Source organism: Staurois parvus, unplaced genomic scaffold (genome assembly GCF_062004578.1).
Source record: "Staurois parvus isolate SC_StPar_1 unplaced genomic scaffold, SC_StPar_1.0 ptg000548l, whole genome shotgun sequence".
NCBI classification, from domain to species: Eukaryota; Metazoa; Chordata; class Amphibia; order Anura; family Ranidae; genus Staurois; species Staurois parvus.
Window position 1 is genome coordinate 3041404 of NW_028318344.1, and position 25233 is coordinate 3066636.

General features: G+C 42.1%; 1 protein-coding gene across 2 annotated transcripts in view; it reads left to right on the plus strand.

Annotated features, from left to right (window-relative positions):
* LOC149451125 (sulfotransferase 2B1-like) overlaps nt 1-25233 on the plus strand; it is a 120632-nt gene that overhangs the window by 36351 nt on the left and 59048 nt on the right. For both annotated transcript variants that reach the window (XM_089690964.1, XM_089690965.1), the window contains exon 2: nt 13462-13603. In XM_089690964.1, coding sequence (XP_089547090.1) covers nt 13468-13603 — 136 coding nt within the window. In that variant the 5' untranslated portion in view covers nt 13462-13467. The remainder of the gene's footprint in view (nt 1-13461; nt 13604-25233) is intronic.

Sequence of the window (25233 nt, forward strand, 5' to 3'; positions counted from 1 at the left end):
TCTTTTGCAACATCTAGCAATCCCCTGGGATGTCTACCATACAGTAATTCAAAAGGTGAATATCCTGTAGATGCCTGAGGTACTTCTCCTATAGCAAACATGAGATATGGTAGCAAAAAATCCCAATTTCTCCCATCTTTGTCCACCACCTTTTTTAACATATTCTTAAGGGTCTTGTTAAACCTTTCCACAAGCCCATCAGTTTGGGGGTGGTAGACCGAGGTACGGAGATGGGAGATTTTGAACAATTTGCATAACTCTTTCATAACTCTAGACATAAATGGCGTGCCCTGATCCGTTAATATCTCCTTTGGAATACCTACACGACTAAACACCCGGACAAGCTCTTTGGCGATATTTTTAGCAGAGGTATTACGCAAGGGGATGGCTTCAGGATACCGGGTGGCATAGTCAAGTATAACCAGTATGTGCTGATGGCCCCGGGCAGACTTTACTACTGGACCCACTAGGTCCATGCCCACTCTTTCAAACGGTACTTCAATTATGGGTAGAGGTACTAGCGGACTGCAAAACTGGGGTGAGGGCGCAGAATATTGACATTCCGGGCATGATTCACAATGCGCTTTGATGTCTCCATGTAAGCCTGGCCAAAAGAATCTCTGGGTTATCCTTTCCTTTGTTTTCTCTACACCCAAGTGTCCACCCATTATATGCCCATGAGCTAAATCCAGTACCAGCCGGCGAAAGGGTTTGGGGACCACTAACTGTTCTACCACCTCCTCCCCTTGCTTTACCACTTGATATAGCAAGTTATTTTTGAGAGCCATGTAGGGAAAAGACACCCCTACATCATTTTCCACTGGTTCCCCATCAATCATTTTAATGTTTTCACGGGCTCTATTAAGTGTGGAATCTTTCAGTTGTTCCGTACAAAAATCCTCTTTTCTGACCTCTAGGTCAGGCACCACATTCTGTCCACTCTCACTAGAGCCAGCGATCATCTCTTGTTCTATATCCTCAATGTCTGGGGTTGGATCCAACTCCTCCTGCTCCCCAGCCATTACAGAGAAAGGGACAAGATCTACGCCTTCCTCGGACACACCCACAGTTTCCACTTCCACTCGGAAGTCAAAGGGGTCAGGAGTGAGTTCAGAAGTTTCCGGCGTTTCCCCAGCAGGGGGAGCTCGGTCTTCCTGACTCCCCTCCTTATCCCATAACTTCCAGAAATGGGGAAAATCTCTCCCCACTATGGCTTCATGAAGCAGAGAGGGCACCACCCCCACAGAATGGGTCACAGGGCCCCAGGGAGTACCAATCTCCACCAGAGCAGTCTGGTAATTACGTGTATCACCATGAATACAAATAACCCCAATCGTGCTAGGGTGTAAGCTTGCAGGGTTTACCAAATCACTCTTAACCAAGGTCACAACACTACCCGAGTCTAGCAGAGCAGTTACTGGCTTTTCATCAATGGCAATCACACACATTTGCTTTTCCATGCGTTTCTGCCATGCTGCAGTACATACCACCTGTGCAAAAAGAGACATGCGTTTTCCTACATAAGCATTTTCACATTGCATAGGTTCATCATTTAAAGGACAGTTTGCAGCAATATTGACCCAACGCATGACACCGATAACATTTGATATGTTCAGTACCTAAACCTCTAAATGGCTTTGGGGACCTTCCTGACATATTTGGCCAGTCTCTAGGTCCTAAGCCTGCAGTCTCATTATCTGAAATAATAGTCTTATCATTTTTTTCTGAGCCTTTGGCCCATGGAACAGTCTTACCGGATCTTCCGGATAGTTTTCCACCCCTAGTGACATTGGGGTACTGCCCAGGTGAATGAAAAATGTCCTCAGCGGCTGCATATCTCTCCACCAGCTCGTTTGCAGATTTAGGGTCTCCACGGCCGACCCACTTCCTCAAAGTAGCAGGGAGTGCACATAAATATTGGTCCATGACCACACGCTCCACAATCTGAGGGCCTGACAATACCTCTGGCTGGAGCCACTTTTTGGAGAGATGTATCAAATCGAACATCTGAGATCTGGGTGGTTTGTCAGCCCTGTAATGCCACTGATGCACCCGCTGAGCCCGGACTGCAATGGTGACACCCAGGCGGGCAAGGACCTCAGCCTTCAGTTTCTCATAGTCCTGGGCATCCCCTGCTTCCAGGTCATAATAGGCTTTTTGGGATTCACCTGTCAAAAATGGTGCAAGCAGTCCTGCCCATTGCTCCTTTTTCCATCCTTCCCGAACAGCAACCCTTTCAAAAGTTGTGAGGTAGGCCTCCACATCATCCGCAGGTGTCATCTTCTGCAAAACATAGCTGGCCCGCGCCATTTTCTGCTCCACTGGCAGCGGATCTGCAGATTCCTTCTTTAATTCTAATAGGTGTTGGGCCACCTGCTTAAGGAGCTCTTGGTCTGCTTCTTGGGCCTCCGCAAACTGGCGATTTGTCTCCCGTTGTGCTGCATTGGCCTGCAGCAAGGCTCTTATTATTTCCTCCATCTTCCCACTTGCTCAGGAAGTTGCCCGCCAAATCCACCATATGTGGGGATAGCTCAGGTGGGGGGATCTCCTTCCCTGGGAAAAAGGTAGACCGCACAGCAGGCTTTCGTCAAAATCTGACTGTTTGTCAGTTTTATTTAAAAAGGTTTGCAGAAAATATCAAAATAAACAAAACATCAAAATAAACCCTTGCCATCCAGGCACTAACTAAACAGGAGACGTTTCCTCTCTCAGAGGTGAAGGGCTTCTCCCTGTCACCAAAAACAAAACAAACGCAAACCTTTTCTTGTAGGTATAGTACACACACAGCTCTCTCAGAATACCTCTCTGAGTCCCAGGCCACGAGCGACTCCTTGCTCCAGCCCTGCCCTTTTTATACCACCTATTGGTGGTCATCAGTGGAGCCCAAACTCTGGTCCGGACCCACCTGCTTAACTGTGGCCCTGAAAACCCGGAGTGGACTCCACCTAAACTGTCAGGTATGAGCATATGCGAGGTGACACATAGCGTCCCTCTATCACCTCGCCGTTCATCCTGTCACAATATATATATATATATATATATATATATATATATATATACAGTGGGGATCGAACGTTTGGGCACCCCAGCTAAAAATTTGTATTAATGTGCATAAAGAAGCCAAGGAAAGATGGAAAAATCACCAAAAGGCATCAAATTACAGATTAGACATTCTTATAATATGTCAACAAAAGTTAGATTTTATTTCCATCATTTACACTTTCAGAATAACAGAAAACAAAAAAATGGCGTCTGCAAAAGTTTGGGCACCCTGCAGAATTTATAGCATGCACTGCCCCCTTTGCCAAGCTGAGACCTGCCAGTGTCATGGATTGTTCTCAATCATCATCTGGGAAGACCAGGTGATGTCAATCTCAAAGGTTTTAAATGCCCAGACTCATCTGACCTTGCCCCAACAATCAGCACCATGGGTTCTTCTAAGCAGTTGTCTAGAAGACTGAAACTGAAAATAGTTGACGCTCACAAAGCTGGAGAAGGCTATAAGAAGATAGCAAAGCGTTTTCAGATGTCAATATCTTCTGTTCGGAATGTAATTAAGAAATGGCAGTCATCAGGAACAGTGGAAGTTAAAGCAAGATCTGGAAGACCAGGAAAAATATCAGACAGAACAGCTCGCAGGATTGTGAGAAAAACAATTCAAAACCCACGTTTGACTGCACGATCCCTCCAGAAAGATCTGACAGACACTGGAGTTGTGGTCCACTATTCCACTATAAAGAGATACTTGTACAAATATGGTCTTCATGGAAGAGTCATCAGAAGAAAACCTCTTCTACGTCCTCACCACAAAAATCATCGTTTGAACTTTGCAAATGAACATATAGACAAGCCTGATGCATTTTGGAAACAAGTTCTGTGGACCGATGAGGTTAAAATTGAACTTTTTGGCCGAAATGAGCAAAGGTACGTTTGGAGAAGAAGGGGCACAGAATTTAATGAAAAGAACCTCTGTCCAACTGTTAAGCATGGGGTTGGATCAATCATGCTTTGGGGTTGTGTTGCAGCCAGTGGCACAGGGAACATCTCACGAGTAGAAGGAAAAATGGATTCAATAAAATTTCAGCAAATTTTGGATGGTAACTTGATGCCATCTGTGAAAAAGCTGAAGTTAAAGAGAGGATGGCTTCTACAAATGGATAATGATCCTAAACACACCTCGAAATCCACGGGGGATTACATCAAGAGGCGTAAACTGAAGGTTTTGCCATGGACTTCACAATCTCCTGACCTCAACATCATTGAAAATCTATGGATAGACCTTAAAAGAGCAGTGCGTGACAGACAGCCCAGAAATCTCAAAGAACTGGAAGACTTTTGTAAGGAAGAATGGGCAAAGATACCTCAAACAAGAATTGAAAGACTCTTGGCTGGCTACAAAAAGCGTTTACAAGCTGTGATACTTGCCAAAGGGGGCAGTACAAGATATTAACTCTGCAGGGTGCCCAAACTTTTGCAGACGCCATTTTTTTGTTTTCTGTTATTTTGAAAGTGTAAATGATGGAAATAAAATCTAACTTTTGTTGACATATTATAAGAATGTCTAATCTGTAATTTGATGCCTTTTGGAGATTTTTCCATCTTTCCTTGGTTTCTTTATGCACATTAATACAAATTTTTAGCTGGGGTGCCCAAACTTTCGATCCCCACTGTATATATGCAAGAGAGAGAGAAGGCTAAGGTCTCTGCATATATACTGTGTATCTACACACAAACACTCTATATATACACCACTGTTCAATTATAACTGTATAACCACTGACAGGCTAGGTGAATAACATTGATTGTCTCATTATATTGTCATCTGAAAGTCAGTGCCATATATAAAGCAGTAAATAAACATGTTGTCCATGAAGTTGATGCTTTGAAAGCAAAACATTTGTGTATGGGGCTACATAGACCGATCAGGGTGACCATGATTACTCGTATCCACAGCCAATAGCGCCTACAATGGGTATGCAAGCATCAGAACTGGACCACGGAGCAATAGAAGAAGGTGGCCTGGTCTGAAAATTCACATTTTCTTTTACATCATGTGGATGGCTGAGTGCATGTGCATTGCTTACCTTGACAAAAGATGGCACCAGGATGCAGTATGTGTAGAAGACAAGCAGGTGGAGGTAGTATCATGCTGTGGCCAATGTTCTGTTGGGGAACCTTGAACCCACCTACCTAAACATTTTTACTGACCAAATACACCCCTTCATGAAAATGGTATTCCCTGATGGCCTCTTTCAGCAGGAACCCTGTTAAACTGAAAATATTATTCAAGAATGGTTTGAGGAACACAATAAAATTGAGGTGTTGACCTGGCCTCCAAATTTTCCAGGTCTCAATCCAATTTACTCTTTTATTTCTTCATGGGGTGTACGGATCTGGTCAGTGAAACAAGATCCAGACCCCCCCTCCATGTACCTGTAGCAGCAGATCACTTCAAATTGATCTATTGCTGTAGTGAGAAGCTGGAGAGAGCTGCATCATCTCTGCCCAGTCCTCCATACTGACTGAAAGTGTGGTGACATGACTACTCTCCTGTTGTAAACATTACATGGAAGATTAATGCTTGCATACATGTCTACAGCATGCTCAGATGAAGTGATCTGTAGAAGCATCAGAAGCTCAAGAGCTGATCGTTGATCCTTTTATCTCCAGGCTTAATGCTGGGCTTTTGTGGTCTGCATTTTTATGCAACCCACCTCAACACAGCCTTGTGGTGTGAATAGGTCACCTACAAAACAATTGTTTTCTATGTGCCCTTACGCTAAGCCTGGATTGATCCATGCAGTTCAATGGAGATAGTGTGAACATGCCCTTAATGAGAGCCTTCCATTGTTCAAATTCCCTATTCTAGCCTTAACTTGTTACTTAATGAGCTAATAAAATTTACAATATAAACTCCCTTGACTCTTTTGTGGAATTCAGCTTCTTCATAATATCGACTAATCACTTTTTCTGTGTTGACCTTGCTCTTTGCTCTTTGCTGCAATGAATAGATCAATGTGTGCTTTGTCCTAGAGTTTATTCAGCTCTATTCAGATCTCTTTCTCTGATAAAATAAAAAGACCACAAAAGACTTAAACTTTTCCGGCTGCTTTAGGCTCCATGCACGCTCGCTTATTTTTAATCTCCTAGCAGCTACCAATGAGCGTTTTTTTTCTGGCCCTATGTTATCATATGTGTCCATGTACACTATTGTAGGCTAGAAGCGTTTTTTCAAGCTTTGGCTTCTAAGAGTATAAAAAACTTTTTTTCTTTTTGCGTTTTTGGGAGAAATTTGCAGGCAAAAAAAACCTGCTGATTGCTCCTAAATGCTGTTAAGCGCTCCTAAACGCTGCTCAGAGACGTTTTTTTTTTCTTTTTATAAACAGAAAAATAGCTAGTTGTCAAGGAACGGGCTGCTGGCAAGGGTGACTTATAAGCTGTCAGCAGGGTTCTCCACTGAGAGCTGAATGTAAACAAAAGCATTACCAGCAATAAAAATTTGAGAAAAAAATAGCGTTGGGGTACCCCCAAATTGATATGAGGCCCTTCATGTCTGGTATGGTATTGTAAAAAAAATGGTGCGGGGATCCCCCTAAAAATCCATACCAGATCCTTATCCAAGCATGCAGCCTGGCAGGCCAGGAAGGAGGAAGGGGGGCGAGCACCATCCCTCCTGAACCATACAGGCCACATGCCCTCAACATGGGAGGGTGCTTTGGGGTACTAGGGCTCCCCCTAAAGCGCCTTGTCCCCATGTTGATGAGGACAAGGGCCTCTTCCTCACAACCCTGGCCAGTGGTTGTGGTGGTCTGCTGGTGGGGGGCTTATCAGAATCTGGAAGCCTCCTTTAACAAAGGGGCCCCCAGATCTCGCCTGCCTATGTGAATAAGTATGGAGTACATCACATCCCTACGCATTGACCAAAAAGTGTTAAAAGTGAGTAAATATATAGAGCCGTTTTTTGACAAATCCTTTTTCAAAAACCAACCCCCCTCCCTCCAAAAAAAAATAAATGTCACCCCCCTTTCCTGGTCTGCCAGACAGCATGCTCAGATAAGGATCTGGTATGGATTGAGGGGGGAGGGGGACCTATTCTATTTTTCTTTTTGAGTCAACAGTTGTTAAGGACACATTGGCCGGCTTGCCGGCCCACTCCTTAACAACCATCTAAACGCTGTCATAATGCCAGAACATAAAAGGGAAAAAATGCTCATATTGACCGTTTTTTATACAGCATTTTTGCAGCTCCTAGTGTGCATGGAGCCGTATATAGTGGGGAAAAAATGATTTGATCACCTACAGATTTTGTAAGTTTGTCCACTTACAAAGAAATGAAGGGTCTATAATTTCTATCATACAATGGATATGAAAAGTCTACACACTCCTGTTAAAATGTCAGGTTTCTGTGATGTAAAAAAATGAGACAAAGATAAATAATTTCAGAACTTTTTTCACCTTTAATGTGAGCTATAAACTGTACAACTCAATTGAAAAACAAACTGAAATCTTTTAGGGGGGGGGTTTACATAAAAAAAGAAAATAATGTGGTTGCATAAGTGTGCAAACCCTCTTATAACTGGGGATGTAGCTGTATTTAGAATTAGGCAATCACATTCAAAATCATGTTAAATAGGAGTCAGTACACACCTGCCATCATTTAAAGTGCCTCTGATTAACCCCAAATAAAGTTCAGCTGTTCTAGTAGGTCTTTCCTGACATTTTCTTAGTCGCATCCTACAGCAAAAGCCATGGTCCTTAGAGAGCTTCCAAAGCATCAGAGGGATCTTATTGTTAAAAAGTATCATTCAGGTGAAGGGTACAAAAGAATTTCCAAGGCATTAGATATACCATGGAACACAGTGAAGATGGTCATCATCAAGTGGAGAAAATATTACACAACAGGGACATTACCAAGAACTGGATGTTCCACCAAAATTGATGAAAAGAAAACTGGTCTTTTAGGCTGCCAAGAGGTCCACAGCAACATACTGGCTGTGTGGTACATGTGATAACAATCTCTCGTATTCTTCATATGTCTGGGCTATGGGAGTGGCAAGATGGAAGCCTTTTCTTACAAAGAAAAACATCCAAGCTTGGATAAATTTTTCAAAAAACACATCTGAGGTCTCCCAAAAGCATATGGAAAATGTGTTATGGTCTGATGAAACCAAGGTTGAACTTTTTGGCCATAATTCCAAAATATATGTTTGGCGCAAAAAAACACTGCACATCACCAAAAGAACACAGATGCAGATGACACCAAGCTGTGCCGTGGAATAACGTCCTTACAGGATGTCTTCAGCTTACAAGCTGACCTCAAAGCACTGTTTAATTGGGCAACTATGTGGCAAATGAGGTTTAATGTTGATAAATGTAAGGTGGTGCACTTGGGGGCTAAGAATATGCATGCATCATATATACTGGGGGGGGGTACAACTGGGGGAATCAATGGTGGAGAAGGATCTGGGAGTTCTGGCAGATCACAAGCTTAATAATGGCATGCAATACCAAGCTGCGGTTTCTATAGCGAGCAAAAACCTCTCTTGTATTAAAAGAGGTATAGACTCCAGAGAGAGATATATCATTTTACCCCTGTACAAATCATTAGTAAGACCTGATCTGGAATATGCAGTTCAGTTTTGGGCACCAATTCACAAAAAGAACATTGGGGAACAGGAGAAAGTACAGAGAAGGGCAACCAAACTGATAAGAGGCATGGAGGAGCTCAGCTATGAGGAAAGATTAGAGGAACTGAATGTATTCTCTCTTGAGAAGAGGAGATTAAGGGGGGATATGATCAATGTGTATAAATATATCAGTGGTTCATATAGTGAACTCGGTGTAGAGCTATTCACCCTGAGGTCATCACAGAGGACAAGGGGGTACTCTTTATGTCTGGATGAAAATAAATTTAATCTCCAACCATGGAAAGGTTTCTTCACAGCAAGAGCTGTGAAAATGTGGCATAGACTCCCTCAAGAGTTGGTTCTGGCCAGCTCTTTAGATTGCTTTAAAAAAGGCCTTTCCTAGATACACAAAATATAACTGGATACTAACATTTATAGGTATAGTTGATCCAGGGAACATCCAATTGCCTCTTGGGGGATCAGGAAGGAATTTTTTTCACTGCAGGAGCAAATTGGATCATGCTTTGCTGGGTTTTTTGCCTTCCCCTGGATCAACTGTAGGTATAGGATTATAACTTTTTTTTTATTTAATGGTTCAACTGCATGAACTTTTGTCTTTTTTCAGCCAGACTAACTATGTAACACCATACCCACAGTGAAGCATGGTGGTGGCAGCATCATGCTTTGGGGCTGTTTTTCTTCAGCTGGAACTGGGGCCTTAGTCAAGGTAGAGGGAATTATGAACAGTTCCAAATATCAGTCAATATTGGCACAAAGCCTTCAGGCTTTTGCTAGAAAGCTGAACATGAAGAGGAAGTTCATCTTTCAGCATGACAAAGACCCAAAGCATACATCCAAATCAACAAAGGTATGGCTTCACCAGAAGAAGATTAAAGTTTTGGAATGGCCCAGCCAGACCTGAATCCGATCAAAAATCTGTGTTGTTATCTGAAGAGGGCTGTGCACAGGAGATGCCCTCGCAATCTGACAAATTTGAAGTGTTTTTGCAAGGAAGAGTGGGCAAATATTGCCAAGTCAAGATGTGCCATGCTGATAAACTCATACCCAAAAAGAGTGCTATAATAAAATCAAAAGGTGCTTCAACAAAGTATTAGTTTAAGGGTGAGCACACTTATGCTACCATATTACTTTAGTTTTTTATTTTTACTTTCCTCCACCTATAAGATTTCAGTTTGTTGTTCAACTGAGTTGTACAGTTTATAGGTTACATTAAAGGTGGAAAAAGTTCTGAAATGATTTATCTTTGTCTCATTTTTTTACATCACAGAAACCTGACATTTTAACTGTGTAGACTTTTTATATCCACTGTAGGTGTATTTTAAATAGAGACAGAATATCAACCAAAAATCCATAAAAACACATGATACAAATGTTATAAACTGAGTTGCAGTTCAGTGAGTAAAATAAGTATTTGATCCCCAAGCAAAACATGACTTAGTACTTGGTGGAAAAACCCTTATTGGCAAGCACTGAGGTAAGATGTTTCTTGTAATTGGTTACCAGGTTTTCACACATCACAGGAGGGATTTTGGTCCACTCTTCTTTACAGATCTTCTCCAAATCCTTAAGGTTTCTTGGCTGTCACTTGGCAACTTGAAATTTCAGCTCCCTCCATACGTTTTCTATAGGATTAAGGTCTGGAGACTGGATAGACCACTCCATGACCTTAATTTGCTTCTTCTTGAGCCACTCCTTTGTTGCCTTGGTGGTATTTTTTGGGTCATTGTCATTCTGGAAGACCCATCTTCAGTGTTCTAGCGGAAGGAAGAAGATTCTCATCCAAGATTTTACAATACATGGCCCCGTCCATTGGACCATCAATGCGGCAAATGCAGCCTGTACCTTTAGCAGAGAAGCAGACCCAAAGCATAATGTTTCCAACTCTGTGCTTAACTGTAGGGATGGTGTTCTTCAGGTCATAGTCAACATTTTTCTTCCTCCAAACATGGCGAGTCGAGTTAATTCCAAAGATCTCAATTCTGGTCTCATCTGACCACAGCACATTCTCCTAATCCTTCTCTGAATCATTTAGATGTTCATTGGCAAACTTCAGATGGGCCTGTATATGTGTCTTCTTGAGGGGGACCTTGTAGGCACTGCATGATTTCAATCCATGGTGGTTTGTTGTGTTACCAGTGGTTTGTTTGGTGACTTTGGTCCCAACTGCCTTCAGATCATTCACAAGCTCCTCCCGTGTAGTTCTAAGCTGATCCCTCACTTTTCTCATGATCATCCCTACCCCCTGAGGTGAAACCTTGCATGGAGCTCCAGCCAGAGGGTGATTGATGGTTATTTTGTATTTCTTCCATTGTGAATAATCACTCCAACAGTTGTCTTCTTCTCAGCAAGTTTCTTCCTGATGACCTTGTAGCCCATTCCAGCCTTGTGCAGGTCTCTTGTGCAGGTCTACAGTCCTGCCCCTGATGTCCTTTTAACAGCTCTTTGGTCTTGGTGTGGTTTGAATAGCAGAAAGAGATTCTGTGGACAGATACACATAATGAGTTGTTATTAGGGGCACCTTCTTAAATTGACAGGACTAATCTGTGTGCCACATGAGCACAAAGCCAGTCTGTGGAAGCCAGAATTATTGTTGGTTGGTAGGGGATCGAATACTTATTTTACTCACTGAACTGCAACTCAATTTATAACATTTGTATTGTGTGATTTTTTTTTCTGGATTTTTGGTTTATACTCTGTCTCTATCACTTAAAATACACCTATGATAAAAATTTAAAATATATAATTATATTAAAATTATAGACCATTTCTTTGTAAGTGGACAAACTTACAAAATCTGCAGGGGATCAAATAATTTTCCCCACTGTAGCTTCATCCAGCATTTCAGCATATGATTTTTATGTAATGTGTTAAAAGAGAATTGTGGGATAGGAAAAAAACAAACCTGTATATTCACGTAGATGAGCCACTGCTGCAGCTTCCCCCCTCTAAGTTTGAGAAGTGAGCGATCAAATGACTGCTCATTGCTCAGTTATCAGTCTTCACTGAGCAGAGAGCGATGATTGTCAGTAACCAGCTCTCTGCTCTGCCCCTCACTGGAGTGCCAGGCTGTTGAAAGGGAGTGAGTGGCTGGCTCAGGTTCTCAGCAACGCACTGAGAGGTTGAGCCAACTGCCAGCAGGCATCTGGGTGGATCCTGATATTAATGTTGTAATCCCTGCAGAGTTTGGACCGGCTCTGTGATGCTTAGTCTGCTCTCGACTGAATCTGGATCAAAGGAGTATAAACCTCCTACATTCCTGTGACTCACAGAAGATGTAGAGCCAAAATAGCTTTGGCCATACTTCTCCTTTAAAGTGATATTAAATGCTAATTTTTATTGTTGTTAAAATAAAAAAGATGTTATCCTTACCTGCTCTGTGGCACTGCAGACAGGACAGCGCTGGGTCTGTGGAGGAGTCAGGTAAGTTGTGGTGTTTTTGTTTTGATTTTTATTTGGGGAGAGGTAACAAGTAGTGGGGTGTTTTTTTACCCTAATGCAAGGCATACATTAAGGTAAAAAGTGTTTTGACTTTATAACCACTTTAGGCACATTCGGCACATTTTGTACAGATCATATAAGTGCCTTTAAAGGAAGCTGAGAGTTACATAATGTCAGACAACAAATGGGACAATGCATGCACTTGACAGCTAATATCAACAGTTACACTGAACTTGTTGGGAGATCACCAACAATTGTGCCATACATTTGTTTGTTAATTCTTACAAAAAAACTCCATACAAATTAACAACAAAAAAATAGAATTAAATAAATAAAAGATAAATACCAAAACCAGGTTTTGTTGCAATATTTGCCTTTAATCTAGAGATCCTCCTGTACTTTTTTCTGCCACTAGATATCCTCAGTCTGGTGACCAGCAACATTCAACCCACTTCCTCTGAGTTCTGGATTTTGTGGACCAGCCTGTGATGGAAAAGAGAAGGGAGAATTAGCATAGTGATGACTCCTTTCAATGTTCTCTCCTCCTATTAGCATGCTTCTTGACAGCACATTAACTTATTTGCTTCTTCTATTGCTATCTCCCCTAAACTCTCAGCCCTGTTCTACAGGGACTGCAATAGGCTGAGACCAGGCATAGCTCAGAGGCTTACATTTAAGAATACATTAAATGATATTGTTCAGCTTTAGCTAGTTTTCTGTAGGTATCGAGAGTCCTATCAGAAATAGTTTATTTACTTACCTTTCCAGTGGCCCATGTAAGAAAAAGATGGCACTTCTCTGCTTCTCAGTCACGCCAAACTTTGACTGTCGGGTGTGTGCTGTGGTTCCTCCAACATACATAACTACAAGATGTACAAGAGGTACAAGACAGTTTGAGGAACCACATTGGCCAGTGGAGAAAGCAAGCATTTAACTCATTAGATGGTCAAATGCTTGAGTTGACAGGGTCATTTTATTTAGCTTTTAACCTGGGTGATATTGCTGTGGCATTTCTTTGTAGAAAAAGGTAAAGCCTTCAATAATTAGAGATCTTACAACATGAAGGAAAATGTTTGTGAGCAACAAGTACTTCTGATGTTCATACAGCATTTCGTGGGACAAAACATGAAAATGTGCTTGTATTGGAGAGATGTGCTGAGTGTTTTTGCTTAGACAAACACTTTAAAACTTACTCTGACCACTGAACTTTGACCAAATGAGAGATGACTATATCTTTTGAGACCTTTGTGAGCAGTGGATCAGTTTTATCTAATCTCAATGTCACTAGTGTAGTCATTACTGAGCAGTTAGTACTAGATTGTGTCATAGGTTTTGTTCATTTATAACATATTTTTTTGCTTACATCTCATTACAGGTAGACATGTCATTTGAGCATTTTGACTACAAAGGAGTCAGATTTGCCAATACCGTTCATTCGGAAAAGAGTCTCAGTTATGTGGAAAATGAATTCAAAGTTTTGGATGATGATATCTTCAATGTCACCTATCCCAAATCAGGTAATTGAAAGCAAGCGTATCAGTCACTTAAAAGGTTACAGAAACTGTTCTGTTTCAAGCAGTTTATGCATTGATATGCCTACTACAGACATTGGCCAATGCTGCCAAAATTGTCACCTACTGAATAAGAAGAATGAAAAAAGACAGAGAGAGAGGGTGAGAGAGAGGGAGGCTGAGAGAGGGTAGAGAGAGAGGGAGGGAAGAAGAGAGAGGGGAGAGGGAGGGAGGAAGAGAGGGGAGAGGGAGGGAGGAAGAGAGAGGGGAGAGGGAGGGAGGAAGAGAGAGAGGTAGAGAGGGAAGGAGAGAGAGGTTGTATGATTGTTTCCCTCACCTGGCAGTCAGAGAAAGATGATCTGCCAGGATCCACTCCTCCAGCCGCAGCTTCTTAAACTCCTGTCATAGGAGCTGTGCTGTGCCCTTGGTGATCTTGCTGCAAGCAGACCCCGAGGGAGGTGGGGTGGGGCTAGAGCATGGGGTGGCCATGGGCGGAAAAAATCACCAATCACCCAGAGGGAGAGGAGTGGAGGACAAGTGACAGGTGAGTGGTTGTCAGCGGAGGTATAAGCAAAGGATCGGGGAGAGATCAGCAGATATTGTGTGCTGGAGTTTCCGCACTTCACCAATGTGTGTATGTGAGCTCTCCTTGCTCCCTGCCATGGTCAGCTGTCTGCTATCAGATGATCACTCCTCGCGTGGCAACCTGCCCTATCTCCATTCAGGTGGACTCTCCACTGTCCCTGATGATTGGCCCTGGCGCCAGCCCTGGTCACCTGCTACATGAGTCTCTGCTTACGGAGGGGGAGGGCAGTGCCGCCCCCCTTTAAAAATGCCACCCTAGGCAAATGCGTTGTTTGCCTCGTGGTGGTAAATATGCCCCTGCCCACTCTGTCATTTTTCAAGGCCTACCACTTCGTGGCTGAGTTGCTGTTGTTAGGCCACGTAAAATGACAAAGTGGGGCCAGCACATGGTAAAGTGCACAGTGCACAGAAGTCGCCAACTGTCCACAGAATCAATAGCAAAAGACCTGAACACTTCATGTGGCCTTCAGATTGGCACAACAACAGTGCATAGAGAGCTTCATAGAATGGGTTCCCATGGCCGAGCAGCTGCATCCAAGTCTTACATCACCAAGTGCAATGCAAAGTGTTGGATGCAGTGGTGTAAAGCACACCGCCACTGGACTCTAGAGCAGTGGAGACGTGTCCTCTGGAGTGACAAATCACGCTTCTGTCGGACAATCCGATGGACATGTCTGTGTTTGGTGTTTGCCAGAACAGTACTTGCCTAACTGCACTGTGCAACATGTAAAGTTTGGTGGAGGGGGGGGGATTATGGTGTGGGGTTGTTTTTCAGGGGTTGGGCTTTGGCCCCTTAGTTCCAGTGAGGGGAACTCTTAAGGTGTCAGCATACCAAGACAATTTGGACAATTTCATGCTCCCAACTATGTGGGAACAGTTTGGGGATAGACCCCTTCCTGTTGCAACATGACTGTGTTGCACATACGGTAAATAATTCAACTGTGCGAAGGATGGGTCGGGTGAAACCAGAAGTGTTTTATTAGGAATGGCTGTAACAAACACAGAAAACCCTTAATTACATGTGACTGGATATGTTCACTGTAATAACTGTCCTCTATACATTACTAAATATTTCCATATACATTAATAAGTATTTTCATATACATTAATAAACATCTTTAATTGCAATACTGAATATCTAGACCTCTGCAGATATGCTAGTGACCTATTCTGCATAACAATAGCGTATTACAATAGAGAAATCACATTCCCTGTATCTTAGCGCCAAATCACATAGCTGCAATATATATTCACATTTATGTTACAAGTAATCTGATTGTATAATAGTAACAGCGACATTTACTAACCACCAGGGCATGTTAAGTCATTTTGTCCTATTTATCATGTTAAACAGCCTCCTGCTTACCTGTAACAAACACAGAAAACCCTTAATTACATGTGACTGGATATGTTCACTGTAATCACTGGCCTGTAGGAAACAAAGTGTTAGACTTCTAGTTCCTACTTCTGTGTCTTCCTATTATCACAAGAAGTAGTTCTGCCCTCTTGTGATGGTACAATAAAAGTGCAATCACTAGTATCTTCTATTGACAAAGATAGCTTACTGTTATATTTAGAGATGAGCGAATCGAACTTGGCGAAGTGGAATTCGTTTTGAATATCAGGAAAATTTAGATTCGCGACGAATCCGAAAATAAGCAGACTTCGGATTCGAAATTTTTCCAAAAATGGTGGCGACATGTGTGGCGACGGAGCGGGGATCTCTGGGAAGGCGCGCAGACAAGGCGCGCTGACCCATAATGCATTCATTCATGACATGTGATCGCATTAGCCAATCAGCAGCCAGCCAGCCAGCACTGTGTAATGGTCGAGCTATAAATTGCGGCCATTTTAGAATTCTCCATTTGCCTCCAGTCATTCAAGAGAGGCAGACCTGGCTGTATTGATGGAGAGAGTTAGGGACACAGAAACGTTACTTAGGGCCACAGAAACGTTACTTAGGGCCACAGAAACGTTACTTAGGGCCACAGAAACGTTACTTAGGGCCACAGAATCGTTACTTAGGGACACAGAAACGTTACTTAGGGACACAGAATTGTTACTGAGGGACACAGAATTGTTACTGAGGGACACAGAATTGTTACTCAGGGACAGACACAGAATTGTTACTCAGGGACAGACACAGAATTGTTACTCAGGGACAGACACAGAATTGTTACTGAGGGACACAGAATTGTTACTGAGGGACACAGAATTGTTACTCAGGGACAGACACAGAATTGTTACTCAGGGACAGACACAGAATTGTTACTCAGGGACACAGAATTGTTACTGAGGGACACAGAATTGTTACTGAGGGACACAGAATTGTTACTCAGGGACAGACACAGAATTGTTACTCAGGGACAGACACAGAATTGCTACTCAGGGACAGACACAGAATTGTTACTGAGGGACACAGAATTGTTACTGAGGGACACAGAATTGTTACTGAGGGACACAGAATTGTTACTCAGGGACAGACAAAGAATTGTTACTGAGGGACACAGAATTGTTACTGAGGGACACAAAATTGTTACTCAAGGACAGACACAGAATTGTTACTCAGGGACAGACACAGAATTGTTACTCAGGGACAGACACAGAATTGTTACTGAGGGACACAGAATTGTTACTGAGGGACACAGAATTGTTACTCAGGGACAGACACAGAATTGTTACTCAGGGACAGACACAGAATTGTTACTGAGGGACACAGAATTGTTACTGAGGGACACAGAATTGTTACTCAGGGACAGACACAGAATTGTTACTCAGGGACAGACACAGAATTGTTACTGAGGGACACAGAATTGTTACTGAGGGACACAGAATTGTTACTCAGGGACAGACACAGAATTGTTACTGAGGGACACAGAAATGTTACTGAGGGACACAGAATTGTTACTGAGGGACACAGAATTGTTACTGAGTGACACAGAATTGTTACTCAGGGACAGACACAGAATTGTTACTCCGGGACAGACACAGAATTGTTACTCAGGGACAGACACAGAATTGTTACTCAGGGACAGACACAGAATTGTTACTGAGGGACACAGAATTGTTACTGAGGGACACAGAATTGTTACTGAGGGACACAGAATTGTTACTCAGGGACAGACACAGAATTGTTACTCAGGGACAGACACAGAATTGTTACTCAGGGACAGACACAGAATTGTTACTCAGGGAGGGACACAGAATTGTTACTGAGGGACACAGAATTGTTACTGAGGGACACAGAATTGTTACTGAGGGACACAGAATTGTTACTGAGGGACAGACACAGAATTGTTACTGAGGGACACAGAATTGTTACTGAGGGACACAGAATTGTTACTCAGGGACAGACACAGAATTGTTACTGAGGGACATAGAATTGTTACTGAGGGACACAGAATTGTTACTGAGGGACACAGAATTGTTACTCAGGGACACAGAATTGTTACTCTGGGACACAGAATTGTTACTCAGGGACAGACACAGAATTGTTACTGAGGGACACAGAATTGTTACTGAGGGACACAGAATTGTTACTGAGGGACACAGAATTGTTACTGAGGGACACAGAATTGTTACTTAGGGACAGACACAGAATTGTTACTGAGGGACACAGAATTGTTACTGAGGGACACAGAATTGTTACTCAGGGACACAGAATTGTTACTCAGGGACAGACACAGAATTATTACTGAGGGACACAGAATTGTTACTGAGGGACACAGAATTGTTACTCAGGGACAGACACAGAATTGTTACTGAGGGACACAGAATTGTTACTCAGGGACACAGAATTGTTACTGAGGGACACAGAATTGTTACTCAGGGACACAGAATTGTTACTTAGGGACAGACACAGAATTGTTACTGAGGGACACAGAATTGTTACTGAGGGACACAGAATTGTTACTGAGGGACACAGAATTGTTACTTAGGGACAGACACAGAATTGTTACTGAGGGACACAGAATTGTTACTGAGGGACACAGAATTGTTACTCAGGGACACAGAATTGTTACTCAGGGACAGACACAGAATTATTACTGAGGGACACAGAATTGTTACTGAGGGACACAGAATTGTTACTCAGGGACAGACACAGAATTGTTACTGAGGGACACAGAATTGTTACTCAGGGACACAGAATTGTTACTGAGGGACACAGAATTGTTACTCAGGGACACAGAATTGTTACTTAGGGACAGACACAGAATTGTTACTGAGGGACACAGAATTTTTACTGAGGGACACAGAATTGTTACTGAGGGACACAGAATTGTTACTCAGGGACAGACACAGAATTGTTACTGAGGGACACAGAATTGTTACTGAGGGACACAGAATTGTTACTGAGGGATACAGAATTGTTACTCAGGGACAGACACAGAATTGTTACTGAGGGACACAGAATTGTTACTGAGGGACACAGAATTGTTACTGAGGGACACAGAATTGTTACTCAGGGACACAGAATTGTTACTGAGGGACACAGAATTGTTACTGAGGGACACAGAATTGTTACTCAGGGACAGACACAGAATTGTTACTGAGGGACACAGAATTGTTACTCAGGGACACAGAATTGTTACTGAGGGACACAGAATTGTTACTCAGGGACACAGAATTGTTACTTAGGGACAGACACAGAATTGTTACTGAGGGACACAGAATTGTTACTGAGGGACACAGAATTGTTACTGAGGGACACAGAATTGTTACTCAGGGACACAGAATTGTTACTCAGGGACACAGAATTGTTACTCAGGGACAGACACAGAATTGTTACTGAGGGACACAGAATTGTTACTGAGGGACACAGAATTGTTACTCAGGGACAGACACAGAATTGTTACTCAGGGACAGACACAGAATTGTTACTGAGGGACACAGAATTGTTACTGAGGGACACAGAATTGTTACTCAGGGACACAGAATTGTTACTGAGGGACACAGAATTGTTACTCAGGGACACAGAATTGTTACTCAGGGACACAGAATTGTTACTCAGGGACAGACACAGAATTGGTACTCAGGGACACAGAATTGTTACTCAGGGACACAGAATCGTTGAATTAAAGAGTATGTCAGACAACATGCAGAGGAGTGGCAGAGGAGGCAATGTTTTAGGAGCTTATGAGAAATCCGGAACAAATGGCAGAAGTGCGCACTCACCGACCGCGCATAGGAAATGCGCATATGTTTAATCAATTCTGCAGAGTATCGATCTCCCTCAGGAAGGGGTGTTATCATGCGATGGTCAGCTGGGCTCACAGAACCTCCCAAGGATCGGGATAGATCGGCCGGATACAGACTCCAGGTGAAGGCTTCCCTCCTCTGGATGAAGTGGAAAACGGTGTCTGCTGACCCCTCAATAAGGGGCAAAGAGTGGGAGAGTACCCATAGTGTAGTATTTCAAAAGATAACTTTTATTGGTAATAAACAGTGCAGGGTATATCAGTAGTGATGCTAGGCAGATGGCCAGACATATAAATGAATAACATAGATAAAAAGCAAAACCACTGACCCTGAATGAAGAAGCCGCCAGACCTCCTCGTGGTCTGGGCGGCAATAAGGCGTCACAGGCTGTCAGTTCCTCCTGAGGCCTTTCGTGCTAAGGCACATCATCAGAGGGGATACTGACAGCTCTGTGACAGACGCCGAATCTTCAAATAGCAGAGAACGGGAGTCGCGCATGCGCACTGACTCGCCGCCATTTTCGGAGAGACCGGGCAACTGCGCATGCGCGCGCGGCTAAGCGCCATTTTGCCGTGGATATCTGGAACTGTCAGCTGTAATGCATTACATACCGCTGACAGAGCACATAGAACAGTGCATTTGAGCCAGAACTGATGGCTCACGACCCCAGGGGAGATAATTAATATGGGAATCCTGGTTTATATCCAGTCAGGATAGCTACAAACCACTTCCCTAAATAATGTAGCACCAAGCTTGGTGACAGAGAAGGGGAATAAACTAATATACCCACGGTATAAAGGGTGCTCCAGGTCCTCAAATCTTATTAATTAAAATCTTATTAATTAAAATAAATGTCAGAGAAAGTGCAATAATACTAACAGTGAAATTAAAAAAGATACTTTTAGAAGAGCAAGGTACAAAACTCTAATGTGCAATATTCATCCTAATCAAAAAATGCCAATAAACCGGCATTTAGAGACTAAAAAGATAGCTGGGACATATTAGTACCCAGCGATCCATATATAAAATGGAACGCTGAATGCCACTAATTAGTGGTATAATCCCGGGGAAAAAATGGTGAGTTGCAAGTCCCCTTGATAAGTGATTAATCACCATTTGGTGAGATATCGGAGAAAACACTAATTTGCCCATGGCATATAAAGGTGCTCAAAATTCAACAATCAATAATATGCATAAAAATACGCATTTAAATGAATAAAAAAGGAAATATATTCCAATGTAAAAACACCCTTATTAATACGCTAAGATCAGCTCATGAATTAATGAATAGGATAGCATAAAATAGTGAATAGAATAGCATAAAAATAAAATAGGATAGCCATAAAAAATGTAAACAAAGGTCCATATTTGTCAATCCTGAGTAAAAAGTCACAAAGTGCGTCTAGAGAAAAATGGGTATACTGGATGTTAGTTGTTTGCTATAAAGCAGTTAATATCGATCTCAATATTATGTCCCCTAGGGTATAGGGTATCTAATTCGTAGACCCATTTAGTTTCGGACTTCGATACGGCTCTGGTTTTATTCACGCCCCTCCAGTGTGGCGATATCGCATCAATGCCCACAAACTTAAGGGAGGAGGGGTCATTGTTATGGAACATTCTATAGTGATTTGAAAGTGAATGTTCCCTGTAGCCCTTTTTGATGTTGGCCACATGCTCTCTTAAGCGATCACGAAGTCGTCTAGTCGTGCGCCCCACATACTGTTTAAGGCATGGGCATTGGAGGAGATACACTACATGTTTACTATTACATGAAATGAACCGATTAATTGTATATGGTTTCCCAGTTGTAAATGATTCAAATGTGTTAATTCTCCGTTTCCTAATGCCATTATATTTACAAATTACACACTTATTACACGGAAAAAACCCTTTTAACTCATCAAAGAATGTGGTGCCAGTGGGGGGGTTCACTACATTCGGTGCTATTTGATGCCTGATCGCTGTCGCTTTCCGGAAAATAATCTCCGGTTTTTCAGGCAAAATCCTAGACAGTGTGGGGTCCAGTTTCAGCAAGTTCCAATTTTTCTTTATAATACCCCCAATCTGTCTAAATTGCGTAGAAAAGGTTGTGACAAAGGGGCAGACTTTTGATTCAGTAGGTCTTGGTCTGTCTGATAGCATGTTATCTCTGTCACATTGAGCAATCATCTGTATAGTGTTGTCAAGGTTATCTTCCTTGTATCCCTTTTCTAAAAACCTTTTCTTCAGTATCAGAGCCTGATCGAGATAGGTCTCCACATCTGTACAATTACGCCGGATACGTGTGAACTGACCTTTCGGAATATTCCTCAACCAGTTAGGGTGATGGCAGCTACTGGTTGCAATATAGCTATTCCTATCTGTACTTTTAAAAAACGATTTTGTAACTATTTTACCATTAAAATTAATAAGTGTAAGATCTAAAAAGTTGATTTCGGATTGACTGTATGTAAACGTGAGACTGATGTTGAGCTTATTGTTATTAAGGCTAGTAAAAAAGTTGACCAAAGATTCTTCCTCACCATTCCAAAGGAGAATAATATCATCAATGTACCTCTTATACATAACCAATTCGGGCCAGTCTCTAGCGTAAATGAGGTCCTCTTCCCATCGAGACATGAAGAGATTTGCCAGGCTGGGGGCAAACTTGGCCCCCATTGCAACTCCTTTGGTTTGCAAATAATATGACTGGTTAAACCAAAAATAGTTGTGGTCCATTGCAAATTCAAGTAACTCCAATATAAAGTGTTTTTGTGCCACGGGTAAAGTGCTATGGTTAGTGAGATAGAATTCAACAGCCTCCATGCCATCTAGATGATTAATGTTAGTGTAGAGAGAGGCTACATCGGCGGTAACCAGATAAGTATTAGACGATGTGTTTAAAGTGCTGATTAGATTTAACACCTGTTTTGTATCACGAAGATAGGATGGAGTCTGCACCACCAATGGTTGTAGATAGTGGTCTATGTATTCTCCTATCTTAGAGCTAAGGGATCCGATCCCACTAATAATCGGACGGCCCGGTGGTTTGACTGGGTCCTTGTGTATCTTGGGCAAGATGTATAATCATACATCTTGCCCAAGATACACATATTAAATTATATTTATATTTATATGTATATATATATACATATAAAATTATACATCTTGCCCAAGATACACAAGGACCCAGTCAAACCACCGGGCCGTCCGATTATTAGTGGGATCGGATCCCTTAGCTCTAAGATAGGAGAATACATAGACCACTATCTACAACCATTGGTGGTGCAGACTCCATCCTATCTTCGAGATACAAAACAGGTGTTAAATCTAATCAGCACTTTAAACACATCGTCTAATACTTATCTGGTTACCGCCGATGTAGCCTCTCTCTACACTAACATTAATCATCTAGATGGCATGGAGGCTGTTGAATTCTATCTCACTAACCATAGCACTTTACCCGTGGCACAAAAACACTTTATATTGGAGTTACTTGAATTTGCAATGGACCACAACTATTTTTGGTTTAACCAGTCATATTATTTGCAAACCAAAGGAGTTGCAATGGGGGCCAAGTTTGCCCCCAGCCTGGCAAATCTCTTCATGTCTCGATGGGAAGAGGACCTCATTTACGCTAGAGACTGGCCCGAATTGGTTATGTATAAGAGGTACATTGATGATATTATTCTCCTTTGGAATGGTGAGGAAGAATCTTTGGTCAACTTTTTTACTAGCCTTAATAACAATAAGCTCAACATCAGTCTCACGTTTACATACAGTCAATCCGAAATCAACTTTTTAGATCTTACACTTATTAATTTTAATGGTAAAATAGTTACAAAATCGTTTTTTAAAAGTACAGATAGGAATAGCTATATTGCAACCAGTAGCTGCCATCACCCTAACTGGTTGAGGAATATTCCGAAAGGTCAGTTCACACGTATCCGGCGTAATTGTACAGATGTGGAGACCTATCTCGATCAGGCTCTGATACTGAAGAAAAGGTTTTTAGAAAAGGGATACAAGGAAGATAACCTTGACAACACTATACAGATGATTGCTCAATGTGACAGAGATAACATGCTATCAGACAGACCAAGACCTACTGAATCAAAAGTCTGCCCCTTTGTCACAACCTTTTCTACGCAATTTAGACAGATTGGGGGTATTATAAAGAAAAATTGGAACTTGCTGAAACTGGACCCCACACTGTCTAGGATTTTGCCTGAAAAACCGGAGATTATTTTCCGGAAAGCGACAGCGATCAGGCATCAAATAGCACCGAATGTAGTGAACCCCCCCACTGGCACCACATTCTTTGATGAGTTAAAAGGGTTTTTTCCGTGTAATAAGTGTGTAATTTGTAAATATAATGGCATTAGGAAACGGAGAATTAACACATTTGAATCATTTACAACTGGGAAACCATATACAATTAATCGGTTCATTTCATGTAATAGTAAACATGTAGTGTATCTCCTCCAATGCCCATGCCTTAAACAGTATGTGGGGCGCACGACTAGACGACTTCGTGATCGCTTAAGAGAGCATGTGGCCAACATCAAAAAGGGCTACAGGGAACATTCACTTTCAAATCACTATAGAATGTTCCATAACAATGACCCCTCCTCCCTTAAGTTTGTGGGCATTGATGCGATATCGCCACACTGGAGGGGCGTGAATAAAACCAGAGCCGTATCGAAGTCCGAAACTAAATGGGTCTACGAATTAGATACCCTATACCCTAGGGGACATAATATTGAGATCGATATTAACTGCTTTATAGCAAACAACTAACATCCGGTATACCCATTTTTCTCTAGACGCACTTTGTGACTTTTTACTCAGGATTGACAAATATGGACCTTTGTTTACATTTTTTATGGCTATCCTATTTTATTTTTATGCTATTCTATTCACTATTTTATGCTATCCTATTCATTAATTCATGAGCTGATCTTAGCGTATTAATAAGGGTGTTTTTACATTGGAATATATTTCCTTTTTTATTCATTTAAATGCGTATTTTTATGCATATTATTGATTGTTGAATTTTGAGCATCTTTATATGCCATGGGCAAATTAGTGTTTTCTCCGATATCTCACCAAATGATGATTAATCACTTATCAAGGGGACTTGCAACTCACCATTTTTTCCCCGGGATTATACCACTAATTAGTGGCATTCAGCGTTCCATTTTATATATGGATCGCTGGGTACTAATATGTCCCAGCTATCTTTTTAGTCTCTAAATGCCGGTTTATTGGCATTTTTTGATTAGGATGAATATTGCACATTAGAGTTTTGTACCTTGCTCTTCTAAAAGTATCTTTTTTAATTTCACTGTTAGTATTATTGCACTTTCTCTGACATTTATTTTAATTAATAAGATTTTAATTAATAAGATTTGAGGACCTGGAGCACCCTTTATACCGTGGGTATATTAGTTTATTCCCCTTCTCTGTCACCAAGCTTGGTGCTACATTATTTAGGGAAGTGGTTTGTAGCTATCCTGACTGGATATAAACCAGGATTCCCATATTGATTATCTCCCCTGGGGTCGTGAGCCATCAGTTCTGGCTCAAATGCACTGTTCTATGTGCTCTGTCAGCGGTATGTAATGCATTACAGCTGACAGTTCCAGATATCCACGGCAAAATGGCGCTTAGCCGCGCGCGCATGCGCAGTTGCCCGGTCTCTACGAAAATGGCGGCGAGTCAGTGCGCATGCGCGACTCCCGTTCTCTGCTATTTGAAGATTCGGCGTCTGTCACAGAGCTGTCAGTATCCCCTCTGATGATGTGCCTTAGCACGAAAGGCCTCAGGAGGAACTGACAGCCTGTGACGCCTTATTGCCGCCCAGACCA